At 42.6% G+C, this 12,520-nt stretch overlaps 2 protein-coding genes across 2 annotated transcripts; both read right to left on the bottom strand.

Annotated features, from left to right (window-relative positions):
• Window positions 1-166: 166 nt before the first annotated feature.
• fabp7a (fatty acid binding protein 7, brain, a) lies at window positions 167-1,362 on the bottom strand. Its single transcript, XM_037486703.2, has 4 exons — window positions 1,208-1,362; window positions 915-1,087; window positions 731-832; window positions 167-434 (listed from the first exon to the last, which is right to left on the bottom strand). The coding sequence occupies exons 1-4, from the start codon at window positions 1,278-1,280 to the stop codon at window positions 384-386; spliced, it is 399 nt and encodes a 132-aa protein (XP_037342600.1). The 5' UTR covers window positions 1,281-1,362; the 3' UTR covers window positions 167-383.
• A 78-nt stretch (window positions 1,363-1,440) lies between these two features.
• usp40 (ubiquitin specific peptidase 40) lies at window positions 1,441-12,495 on the bottom strand. The gene is made up of 31 exons (XM_037486702.2): window positions 11,826-12,495; window positions 11,681-11,748; window positions 11,474-11,587; window positions 10,961-11,125; window positions 10,610-10,756; window positions 10,261-10,404; window positions 9,954-10,082; window positions 9,589-9,705; window positions 9,360-9,467; window positions 8,977-9,177; window positions 8,694-8,829; window positions 8,396-8,477; window positions 8,072-8,243; window positions 7,893-7,977; window positions 7,741-7,811; window positions 7,230-7,642; window positions 6,990-7,140; window positions 6,804-6,864; window positions 6,262-6,315; window positions 5,936-6,024; window positions 5,665-5,751; window positions 5,543-5,579; window positions 5,328-5,392; window positions 4,982-5,056; window positions 4,692-4,895; window positions 4,316-4,434; window positions 4,139-4,204; window positions 3,810-4,020; window positions 3,482-3,577; window positions 3,297-3,391; window positions 1,441-3,154 (listed from the first exon to the last, which is right to left on the bottom strand). The coding sequence occupies exons 1-31, from the start codon at window positions 12,022-12,024 to the stop codon at window positions 3,049-3,051; spliced, it is 3,867 nt and encodes a 1,288-aa protein (XP_037342599.2). The 5' UTR covers window positions 12,025-12,495; the 3' UTR covers window positions 1,441-3,048.
• Window positions 12,496-12,520: the final 25 nt, after the last annotated feature.

Genomic DNA, 12,520 nt, shown 5'->3' with positions numbered 1-12,520 from the left:
TTAAAGCATGTTATAGTGCCATTATAAGTATGATTTAAGTGCAACAATTTGTTAGTGCTACAGTTTGTTACTGTTTTAGTAAAGGTAGAGTCTGAAGAGGTTTGAAAGTGGTACTGATGGAACTCACGACTTTTAAATACCGAATGAAAACGCTGAGACATCAAGGTTTAGACGACCAGTTTATTTTTCCATTTTGAAAATGTTTAGGCCCTTCACAGTGGGAATTTCTAACAAAAAGATCTTATAAAATAATTTTCCAAAATATTTATCTCATGTTCCAATAGCAAATCCAGTGCAAATTACGGCATAACTATATGAAAAAGAACACCTGGTTGATTGTTTGCAGTGGATAAATTATTTGCATATGGAGGTGGATGGAAAAGTTAGGCTTTCTCATATGTGCGGACTGCCTGGACTCCCTCAAAAGTCAAAGTCTGGGGGAGCAAAGAAGAGAGAAACTAAATTACATGATGCCAGTTAACACTCACATGTGGTTTTAATGCACAGTATCAACAAAAACATTTTTTTGCAGTTCATATAGAATCAGGTTTAACAAGCAATGCAATTTTTACATAAAAGGCAATACAAAATGCTTCACACAAGTACTTTATGGAGGGATAAAGGAACACTAAACTGATAACTGTAATCATATTTACAAGTAAAAAGTTATTTCTCACTTGTAGTGTTTCATTTCATACTACATTAAATTGTGTGCGTTATTCAATCTTACCGCCACCAGCTTCCCATCCTTGATTTCTCTGACAAATTTGGTCTCCTTTTCATCCCACCTCTGCACTTGCACGAGTTTGTCTCCTTCCATGGTGAAGATAGACTGCAAGCAGAATACAAAATTAAACCATCCAAAGGTATGATAGAGCGCAGTGAAGATTACAACCAGTTTTTACTCCGCTTACTTTGACCTGTCGGTCGTCAGCTGTGGTCTCATCAAACTCCTCTCCAAGTTTGGAGGAGATCTCAGTGTTCCTGAAGGTGCTGAGCGTTTTAATCACCACTTTGTCTCCATCCTGGCTGATCTCTACTGTTGGTTTGGTGACGTTGCCCACTTGTCTAGTGGCAAAACCAACACCTGTCAAAAAAAGGGCCTTTAGTAGTAATGCATTAATATGCTGTACATAAAGACAATAGAATGCAATATTTCCCACACTAAATAATATCTCATTTCAAGTAAAAAGGTGAACTGTCTTACCTAGTGCCTTCATGTATTCATCAAAGTTCTGGCTGTCGACCAGTTTCCATGTGGCGCAGAAAGCATCAACCATTTTTGCAGATACTATTGGTCCAGATCGGTATCAGACTGTCAAACGGTGTCCGTTCTCTGTGCAATAGATCCTGCAGCGCGTCTGCCTGCCAAATTAATAGTGGGTGAGAGGGCGGGTCCTCGGGTGGCAGTGGGAAATCTAATTGGTTGTCCTAGATATTCCTAGATTGTGATTGGTCGTCGCAAAACCTCAACACACACACAAAACACGCGTATCTCGGCTCTTTAAAGAACATGAAAATACAAAATATATACGATTCGTTTAGCGTTAACACCGAGACAAATAATGCAAAACGTTTATTTTCTCGAATATCTAGTTTACTTATCTGATACATGGGAATAAAGTCAATTTTTATTTTTGTACAGCCATGCTGCCGGCTTTGTGAGAGATGTAACTTATGCTACTAAAGCCAGCATGCTGCTTACAGTGTGATCATATATGGTGTTAAGTTGTTAACATTTGTTGATAGATGATTAAAAAAACATAAGACAAAAAGGCCAAGGTTAACAACATCACTTGAAAAACAATTGGACATTAAGCCCTGGTAATGGTGCTAATGAAAAGGTGTAATTACTAAAGTGGATTATCTCGTTAAAACCCTAAAAGACCTTTCTAATTGGATAATTTACTGTTCCTTTAAATTTCTATAAAAACACAAACCTTTATTCTTGGCTCTACAATGATACAAAAAAAAAACATAAAAATCAACCACAATGCGGCGGCTAAATAAAATAAAAATGAATAAAATCGGGATCACCGAAGTCATTAGAAAGCATCATGAGCACCACCATGAATGTCTATACCGAACAAAATGTCCATTCATAGAGCCATGCGGCTTAATGGGTCACAAAAGCAACGGGTTTCATCAGCAGCAAACTTTATTGTTGATATAATATACAAATGTCTACCCCACTAAAACAGTAGAATCATTGATATCCCAAAAAATATTGGAAATCCGTAATAAAAACTTAATTTTCACTATTGCTGAGTATGTTGTCAAGAAAGCAAAGATCAAGGCTCATGGTAGAAACGAAACAAATGAGTTTAAAAACCCATTTAAAACAAAATCATTAATAAAAATGCTTTTTAACTTTCCTGAAGTTCACATATGGTGCATGCAAATTATGCATTAGACGTTCCACACTTAAAACTCAAAAAAGTTGCAGAAATGATTTACAGTATATATTTGCAAAGCTAAATTCATCCATCACCAGATAGCTACATGAGGTTTGGCTCCACACGCTTATTCCTTTTAATATTAAATGAATAGATTGAGGTGAAAGTCTGCTTCAAGTCTCGGCGATAAAGAGGGAGGATTGTGCATGATAAACTGAAATAAAGTTATTATACCTGTCACAGAAAATGAGTTGAAGTAAACAAAAGTAGTCATCTACATTTTGACAGCTGGTGTGTCATGTCACATAAATCAAAATGTGTTACTAAAATACAGATTTTAACCGTATTAAAAGAGCAGTTGATTTGGGTGAAAACAGACAGGGAAGCAGAGGTAGAATGAGAGAGAAGAGAGCGAGGTAGGGAGGACAGAGCTGCATCGAGGCTTCTCCACATTAAGGCCTAGCAAAATGTCTCTCTTCCTTTCAACAAAATATCATTTTAGTCGTTTAAAGATTTGTGGAGAAATAAAGAAAAGAAAATGACATGAGTGACATCAAGCGGATTGTCCTAATGGCATCGCGGCACCTGTGCGTAAGTGCATGTAGTTGTATAGGTAGGTTGGATTTGTCCGTGCTCCCATAGGAGCAGGGTGCTATCTGAATACCCCAACGTTGATGGACAGCGCTACCTCTGGTTTCCTGGGTTTGCTCAGGCCAGTCTTCTGTTGTCCAACACCCTCAGAGCCTGCAACCGGCCCTCTGCAAAGAAGCAAGGGTAACAAACGGTTTTGACCAAAGGATTTTGTATGAGGCATAGTGACAACTTATTGAAGTGGTGCTGTGGCATTACAGCAAAATGACGGTCAGGTTGAGTAAAGTAAATTAAAAGAAGGAGTCCCACCCTTTCCTGCGTTGCTCCGCTTGCTGCCTGAGCCTCTGCTGGCCCTGCTCGTCCTCCACAGTGAGGAACTCCCTTTTGTTGTCAATCAAAAGATTCTGGGGAGAAAAGAAAAAAAGGATTCAGTGTTTCTAAAACAAATCAAGCAAATGGACTCATTGTTTGAAAAAAAAGGGGGTTATCAAAACCTTGATGCCGATTGTGTCGCCATCTTTGAGGTGAAATGGTGGCCCGAGCAGTGATTCAGCCTTCCGCTTTTTTTTCTTTTTAGAAACTTGGTGACTCTGAACATAAAAAGGCATGAGATATGAGAATACTTTGTTTGCTTAAGAATAAAAAACACTTAAGACACCATGACTCTTCAATCGTGACTCTTTACTATATTGCCTGCAGTAAATATTTCTCGTGATACTCTCTGAAGCTTTGATATTATCTTCTACTTTTTCCTTGACCAAGACTGGTAGAATACATAATGATTGTATCAAACACCTAAAAACAGTGACAAATGACTCTCACCCAGTTTGAGATTTCCTCCCAGGTGTGTTTGTCCAGCTGGTGTTTGGCCAACAGCAGCGAGTCCGGGGAGAGGCCGAAGTGTGCAGCCAGACAAGTGCGTAGGGAGCGGGGCGAGGAGTCACGGGCTGCATCCCAAACCAGCTCATCTGGAGGGTAGAAACACCGCTCCCCAGGGACTCCCATTTTAACATTCAGCATCACGTCTCTAGGACTTGGGAACAGGACATAAATAATTCAACTAATCTCAAAATAAGGTAAGTGAATTGAAAAAGAGGACGTAGGACTACATTATGTATAAAGCAGAAGACTGCAGACAGCCTGAACTTTACCCGAGGTCTTCTTCCTTAAGTAGCTGTTGCAAACAAAGGTCTGTGCCACTGCTCAGCTTCAACTTCCTGATCGGGGGGGAAACGCAACAGAACATCTCAATCATATCAACCAGCAATAACAAAAAAATACTTTTTTTTTAATCTTTCGACCAGGCCGTAACAGGAAAACGTCTCTACTTGAGTGTGAGCTGTCCTCCTCTGAGGATGCGAGCCAGCCGCCGCCCTTCAAGCTGCCACACACGCAGGAACGCAGTGGTTGGCACACACACATCCTGAAGGGCAGGCAGTGTCAACACCTGACAAAGAAACAGACGAGGACATCGAGGGACTCATTTGCATTCGGTTGGAAAGAAGCACAGAGTGCATCGACCATCACAAGCCTTCAGTAAGAAGAAAAGATGCTGTGCTAGCGATGGACAAAAGCAGCTCTCTTAGTCCAAAGTGATCCACTAGCATCCCAGAGACTTCATTTGGAGTCTTTGGGGATAAACCTTACCAACATAAAACAACCATCAACTTCAATCTATCTATATGCGTATCGTTAGTGCGCTACCTGGGCCTTGAGATCCTCCAGGGTGGCCTCGTCTGAGATCTCCACCTGTCCTGCACGTCTTGGTTCCGCCATGTTGCCGGCAGCCAGAGGAGGCAGCTCCTCTGCAGCCTCAACCTGCGTGTGTCCTATGTGATTAAAATCCATGGAAACCTCCGAATTGTGTCTGCGATCCAGACACAGCCACACATAAAGCTTGAGGAACCCCTGACGGAAGAGAAAACGACAAAGGCTAAAGAGAGAAGTACATTTATATTCTATGAATTTCCAAACACAATAAAAACCTTTTATACCTTAGGAGGAAGTTGCCCTTTTGTGACCACCAATGTTTCTCCATTGTTTATCTTCAGCTCTGACAAAGAAGCGTCCTGAGGAAAACAGGTTGTAGTTTTTGAAATAGACCACAATACATTCATTATTAACAAATATATCTCATTGCTTTGGTGTAATGTCGGGTTTTTGCCTTCAGGAAGTTTAACTCATTTTGTTAGTTATTCATTTTGTCTGGTGCTGAATATCATCAACAATCCAAGTGAAAATATGCACACGATAAGCAGGGGAGACTGAATCCATCCTATATCTGTAAACCATTTGGGATTCAGGGAGGATATATTGCGCAAACCAGAATCTTCCACTCACCTCATCCATAATCGGCTCGCCAACCTCCTCACACCAATCGAGCCTCCTCACGTGCCAACAGGTGCCTGCAAACACACATTTCAAATGATATTAACAGCCACATATTGCTGCAAAGTACAATAGGAATTTGATTAGTTTTACAGAGGCAGAGATGAGCTAAATCAACAGCAACACTCAAAGTACATAAACTACACAATGAATTGATGTAGTTTTACCTTCAAGTCCAACTACATCCAGCACTGTCTTTAGACACTGTGAAATCAAAAGACCATGTTTTGTGTAAGAACACATACCTGTAACTTAAGGACATAATATTTCACAAATTATATTTCCGCACCTCTTTGACAGTACTTGTTTTCTCCACTATTATATCCATCTCCATTCCAGCAGAGGGCGCTGCGCCCACAGAGAAGTGCAAAAAAAGCTGCAAAGCAAAGAGGAAATCTTTCATCAAAAACAGAAACCACAAACTTTTAAAACGCTTGTGACTCTTGTCTTGTGACTATAGCAAAGGATAGGCTTACTGAAACTTAAAGGAGCTGTAACAATCACCTGTGCAGATGCAGTTAAAGAGGATTTATTGAAGGTTTCAAATAAAAAAGACACACCTGCGATGCCTTGGGGGCATTTCCCGGACAGAGAGTCAGTGTGGTCATGAGTCGCACCCCTGCATCCCGAACACTCAACTCCTCGCACACTGTCAGGTGAACCAGGGTAGGACAACACAAGTGCACTGAGTAAATGTGTTCTCAAACTTCAAAACACACATGAAAGAATAATGACACATAGGGGGAGTACCTTTAAAACATTTTATGAGGGGCAGTGTAAAGGAAAGTCTATCTTAATATGTTGTGAAAATTAGGGGAATTTCCAGCTCTCAGATATCTGCACCATTAAAGTTGTATTTGCCCTCAGGTAACAAATGACATGGTACCTGGAGGAAGGAGTTTCCCTGTGCAGTCCACATGTCTCAGACAGTACGGTGCACCTGGTCAGACACAAAAACAACAGTATGAAAGTATACCAGGATAAAAATATAAGAATCCAAACTCAAACAGTGATGCCTGACAGTGAAGAACTACAAATGTTACCAAGAAACCTTTTTAAATGATTTATCGTCTATATTCCCCCTGTTAAAGTCAAATCCTTTGATCCAGTACCAAGGACACATACAAGTAAAATGTTACTATATCCAAGCCTAAAGCAGTGTTCTTGTTCAATGGTCGGTGATTTAACGTTTGGAAGAAATATTTACGAAATACTGTTTACTTAATCATCCAAAAATGCAATCTACTCTAAAAAGGACATCTAATTGAAGCTGTAAAATAACATGTAAATTGTTAAGCATATTTAATACACAAACGTTAAAGTACACATAATTTGCGGCGTTATAGAAACAAGAGTTAACACTGTGTGAATGGGGGGATAACTAGGACATCTCTGGCAGAAAGAGTTATGCAACACTGAGCATCTTGCCTGAGATCTGCTCCTGTAGCTGCAGCTCCTCTATGGCCCTTTGCTTCACCTCACACAGCAGCTGTGAGAGAGAAATGCATTGAACATGAATGATTTTAATAAAGATCAATGCAGCGCTTTAAGGGAGAGAAAACAAACCCAACCAGATAGGTCACTTAAAAAATATATATTTCTAAGAAGGATTACCATATTTCCTGAAGCTGGAACTTTGATCTTCCTCCCCTCTTCTTTCTCCCCATCGCCTCCTCCCTCCCCTTGTGGTCCAAACTCCACCTGGAGCCAGCGGCAGTCTGACGGTGTAGTCACAGTGACGACGTCTCCGTTTCGGGCAAACATGCTGAGCGAAGTTAAGAGGACAGTAGCAGAGCAGGCCGAGAAAACAACAACAAACGCGCGCGCACAAACACACACACACGAGAGTTGTACCTGCTGTCGAAGGACTGGGGCTCCAGCACCAGCAGCGCGTCTCCGTCTTTCAGCGATAGCTCCTTGAGCGTCCGTTGCATATCATCGGGGGGGAACACCCTCCATCCACTCGCCCCCCCTCCCTCCCCGGGCGCCTGCTCTCCTCTCGGGCCTCCCATATGCTCCTGGCACAGCAGACTCCCCTCGGGCTCCCCCAGGGCCTCCCTAACCTCCCTGAGAGTCGCAGCACCTGCAAACCCTCTGGCCTCCCTTTTAAGCCCAGGCCCCCCATTCTCAAAACCTCCTCTTCCCTCATCACCCTCCAACCCGCCCCCCCCCTCCTCCTGATCCCCATCTTCCCCCAAACTGGGACGGACTACATTCAGCAGCACTGGCTCCCACTCCGCTCCGATTAGCACAGTGGCACCGCGCACCTGAAGGGATGGAATCCAGGACACAAGTCGGACACTCGGCATGTTGTCAAGTCAGAGCCTGGTGACATTTAGTAGAACAGAGAATGTGCTGTACTCACCTCTCTGCCGTTCCACACAAAAAGGTCAGCGTTTGTACAAACGCCTGCACTGTACAGGGAGACGCTGTCGTCTGCAAAGACAACCGCAACCAGAACGTTGTTACAAACGTTTAGAACTTTAGGGTGATTTTTTGGGCATTTCAGTGTCTCACCTGTTAAGGTGTTGTAGAGGTGGAGACCTGCGGGAAGACTCTTGGCTAGAGTCAAAGCCATGTCCCCTTCCCAGAGTTCCTGCTTCTGTGTTAACAGATTCAAGAGACACCGCTTATTACTAGCTTTTTATCAGCATTTTTTGAAACGCAACAGCGAGTCTTTTTGGAAATCAAGTTACCTGATAGATGGTTAATCGAAGATCTCCCACAGTCTTTCTACGGTCAAAACTCAGAGACGTGCTCACATCCATCTCTTTGCTGAGTGGCTGCAGGGCTCCACCCTCGAGCCTGTACGACGGTGCCAGGTGGAGACGTAGCTCCACGGTGTTATTCGTGGCTTCAAACTCCTCACTATAAGAGAAGCAACAGGGATTAAGAATTTATGAGAAAACGGTTTCAATGTGACCTCCAATTTCACAATAAGTAAATAAGTAATTTTAACTGGCACTGAAATGTGACTCGAAAAACAAATTTATGCGATAATGTAAAATGTTTGTGCTTACCGCATTTTCTGCATTTGGATGTTCTCCTCCTGAGCCATCTGGATGAGGTTAAGAGGAATTTTATATTGGGGATTGTGCAGAGCTGAAGATGTAGAAACACATTTGACACATATTAGTCATCTTATTACTTCATATATACACGTGTACTTGGTGGCAAAACTATTACTAAATGCTATAAATCAAAGAGAAATTTGTTGTCGTATTAAAAACAAGTCATAGAGTTACCGTCTCAACTTTGTCTCCTTCTCCTTCTTTGAACTTACTTTCCAACACAAATACAAAGGCTGGTGTCCATTACCTTCACTGGGTCTGTGCAGCTGTGTTTTTCTGTAGAACAACATGTATGCGCTTTCTTTGCCCTGGAACTGCTTCTCTATGTCTGACTCCCTGATGGAGGTCACCATGGAATCGTTCAGGTCAAACCAGTGGCTGCCCTGCAGACAGACAGGAAGAAACAATCTGAGGAAGTAATGTAAGGAGCGGCCAACGGGAACCGAGACAAACTGTATTTCATCATTTGAAACGCTTCAAAGTCACTTTAGAACCTACATTCTTGGACAATGTGACTTTTGCTCTAATACCGTTTGTTCAGGCTCGGGCTTCTGGTGTAGATCCAGATGTTGTTCAGCAGCTCCGGGGTCTGATGGTGTTAATGGATCAGGGTTAGTCGCCTGCTTCGCTGAGCCGGGCGGCTCAGTTGTGGGGCTTGGCGGGTTTGCCTTCAGTGCCACTCGAGTTCCATTAGACACCAACATGAAAACCTCATTGTGGGACTGCAGGAACTACAACAGAAGGGGACAAAATTTAAGAAAAGCACTGGAAACCCACTGAAACTATTTTCCGGGATAAAACCAATATTGATATCAACCCAACACCAGGGTTCATATAAGATGCATAAATAACACCTGAATATTATATTGTATTATATTCATACGTATCATGGAAATAAAGAAACATAAAATACCTTTCCTATGGGGCCATAGTGTTTTCTGAACTTTTTGCTCCAGGAAGAACCAATCTTATCCATGAGTTTCTGTCCCAACTGGTCCGTCAGGACACTCTTTGAAGGCTCCTGGTGGAAAACATATGACCAACACCTAATTAGTTGATTGACTGTCCTACTGGGTCGTACTGGGTCGAACAAATAAATAACTATGAACACAGAGTCCAGACAAAGGAAGCGGTTGCTATACCTGGGCAATGATCGCAGTGATGACAGACAAAGGGTCATCTTCTTGTAGTTTTGGCTCACACATTTGCTCAACTTCGTCTCTGGATTGTTTCTGGGTTTTGGGTTTGCGTTCTTCCTCCTGACACAAAAAAAACAGAAACCTGTTCATAAAGCTCACATTCAAGAGATAAAGTGATCATTTATTACATTGTTGAAAAAACTGCCAGTCTGAGTAGAAGTTAAACACTACGTATATGGTGAATTGGCAATGCAGCATTGACCACTACTCGCATCTCATTCTTGATATAAGTATGCTTATGTTACTTTTTTTTTTTTTAAATGTGTAATTTGTTTTTTTTAATCTCTTTATCCTTCTACTTTTCTCACCGGTGGCTCCCATTTGCCGAGCTGGTCAATGTCCCTGATATAAACATGGTAATGGCCACCATAACAGCCTCCCTTATGGATGATCACAGAGAACAGCTCATAGGAGTAATCAGAGTCCTCTGCATCGGTCTGTGGGGGAGGAAGACATAATAGGTAACTTATCAAGATCACAGAGTGTATCAAAGCCTTCCTGGATGATGTTAACAGTGAGCAATACAACCAGAAAATAAAAATCAGATTTAGAAAAAGTCATGGTAAATGTGCCTGATCAAAAAAATCTAGGCCATATAAAAACCTTGTCAGGTACCTCTTCACAAAATGGCTGTAGGTTGATGGATAAGGGAAAACTGTAGCGTCCTGTCTCCTTGTATCGCTCACACTTGGCAAAGTCAAAGCTAAATCTCAGCAAGGACATGGTCATGAATGGAGGAAGCTTCTTCAGCTTGGCAGACTGAATGAAAGCAAAATAAGGAAAGGATGGTGAAGAACAGCACAAAGTGCATTCTTTTTTAAATGAACAAATAAAAAAGTGTCAACACAAAGAAGCTTTTAACATGTTTAGCTAGTTTTAAAAAGAGAAATTCATCGTCTTGTAAGGGTTGCCTGCAGTTAAACCTTTGCTAATTTGTTGACAAAGTCTGAAGGCTGGCACTGACCTTGGCAGCAGTGACCAGCCTGTCACACTGTGCACAGCGGTACAGGTTATTGCCCTGAAACAACTCCTCCTCCACAAACATGTTCCACAAAGCCTCCTCCAGGCTAGACACGCCACAGACACACACTGTCAGGTCCAGGAAGTCCTCCTGACAAAAGCCCAAAAAAACAGAGCTGGTTAGTTATCTTTTGCTCAGCGTTTAGTGGTTCAAGCTCTAATAATGTCAGTTTTGCTAAATCTCAATGAGCTGAGACAAAAAAAACTTTTTTCAACAATGTTCAATGGAGAGAATACAACTTTGTGAATGGAGCAAAGTAAAAGAGGCAAAGAACACCTGTACATGTGGACACACCTGTCTCTGGCTGATGTTCCCACAATCCTTGCAGACAATGCTGTTGACAATGGTCCCATGATACAGCTGGTGGATAAAAGTACTACCAGTGGTGCCCACAAGGGAGTGGTCCAATGCACTGAACAGAATCCTGTTCAGCTCCTGCACGTCATGCTGATTTGTTCCCTGAAAGGAACGAAGACAAGAAAGTTAGGGTCAAAATACATTTCATGTGTCCCAGTTTCATAAATATGGCACTTTTTAAAACACAGGGTTCCCACTCTTTAGAGATCTTTTTCCAAGACATTTTCAGTGATAATCCAGAAAGGGATTGCTTCATAAACGAATATTTTATCAGCTTTCCATCAGCTCTAGATCCCGTTTAGAATTCCACAACTGCATGTACGGCCTTGACCAGGAAAAGGTGGTTATGTATGTCATTTAGCAAATGTTGTGGGTCAGTCAGTTACATGAGAAGTTTAACCCTAGCCTCTCTTTCTCTTTTCCACTGACGAATGGACAATGGACTCAGACCTCGCCGCTGTTCCAGCCAAAACTGCTGGTGAGGTTGGCGGTGGAGGCGCTCTGCTGGTCCACCAACAGAAGACTGGCGAACAGTTTCTGCAACTCCAGTGGGATCACTCTGACCTGGGGGGGAGCAAGTAAAACTGCATTACACTTCACAAATACACAGACATTACATTGTTTTTTTTAAAGATACCAATGCACTTTGCAACTTACTTTGGCCCCTGGGGTGTCTTTGTGTTCCAGACATCCCAATTCTGCAGCTCCCAGACTGAACAGTGCCTCTGTAGAGAGAGAGAGACACACACACACACAATGTCTGTCTGTCCTCCGGTAGTTACCGGTTTCCTGCACGCCTTACCTCTGAACTCCGGGGTGAACAGCAGGGTCTGGAGCAGAGAGTTGAGGTAGCAGGTCCCTCCTTGGTTCTTTAAGCCGCACAGATTGCTTCTTCCTCGGGGCGGAGGCGGCTCGTCTCCCCCCTTGGCAACTCTCCCCTTGGAGGAAGCCGAAGAGAAGCCTTCCTCCTCCTCCTCTTCCTCGAAAAGATTCCCAAACATGCCGTTTGAGTGATGTACTGGGTGTTGTGAGTTTTGCTCGAGCTATGCCTTGTAGTTAAATCACGTGTGGTCACTCCGGTTTGCCCTCTTGCTATCTCATCTTGGTCTTGCCGAGTTCTCTGTTGACAATGGCCGGGCTGACTCTGAAATAAGAAGACTTCACGGGGCTAAACATAGCGGCTATTACAGAGTTCTGCGCTAGTTAGCTCAACGCAACAGAAAAAAAAGGCAAACCGAGCGCAGTCCGACAGTGAGGAGCGCTTGACGGCTCAGCAAAAATGAAAGAAAGAAAAACAGGCTTTTGGTAACGTTAACGCTTCATTTACCAAAAACCTTAACGACTTATTAAACTGTTCTGTTTCACAATGTGCCGTCAGCGTGTGACACTCGCTGCTCCCTCCGCTGTCTGTCTTAAAGCAGATAACAAACAAGGCATACATACAAATACCGTAGGTGAACTGTAGGCAGCCATGTTTCTTTCTGCGGAACAGCAAGC

This window comes from Pungitius pungitius, chromosome 14, assembly GCF_949316345.1.
Source record: "Pungitius pungitius chromosome 14, fPunPun2.1, whole genome shotgun sequence".
Taxonomy (NCBI): domain Eukaryota; kingdom Metazoa; phylum Chordata; class Actinopteri; order Perciformes; family Gasterosteidae; genus Pungitius; species Pungitius pungitius.
Note: the sequence above shows the minus strand (reverse complement) of the source record. Positions and strands in the feature narration are given on the sequence as shown.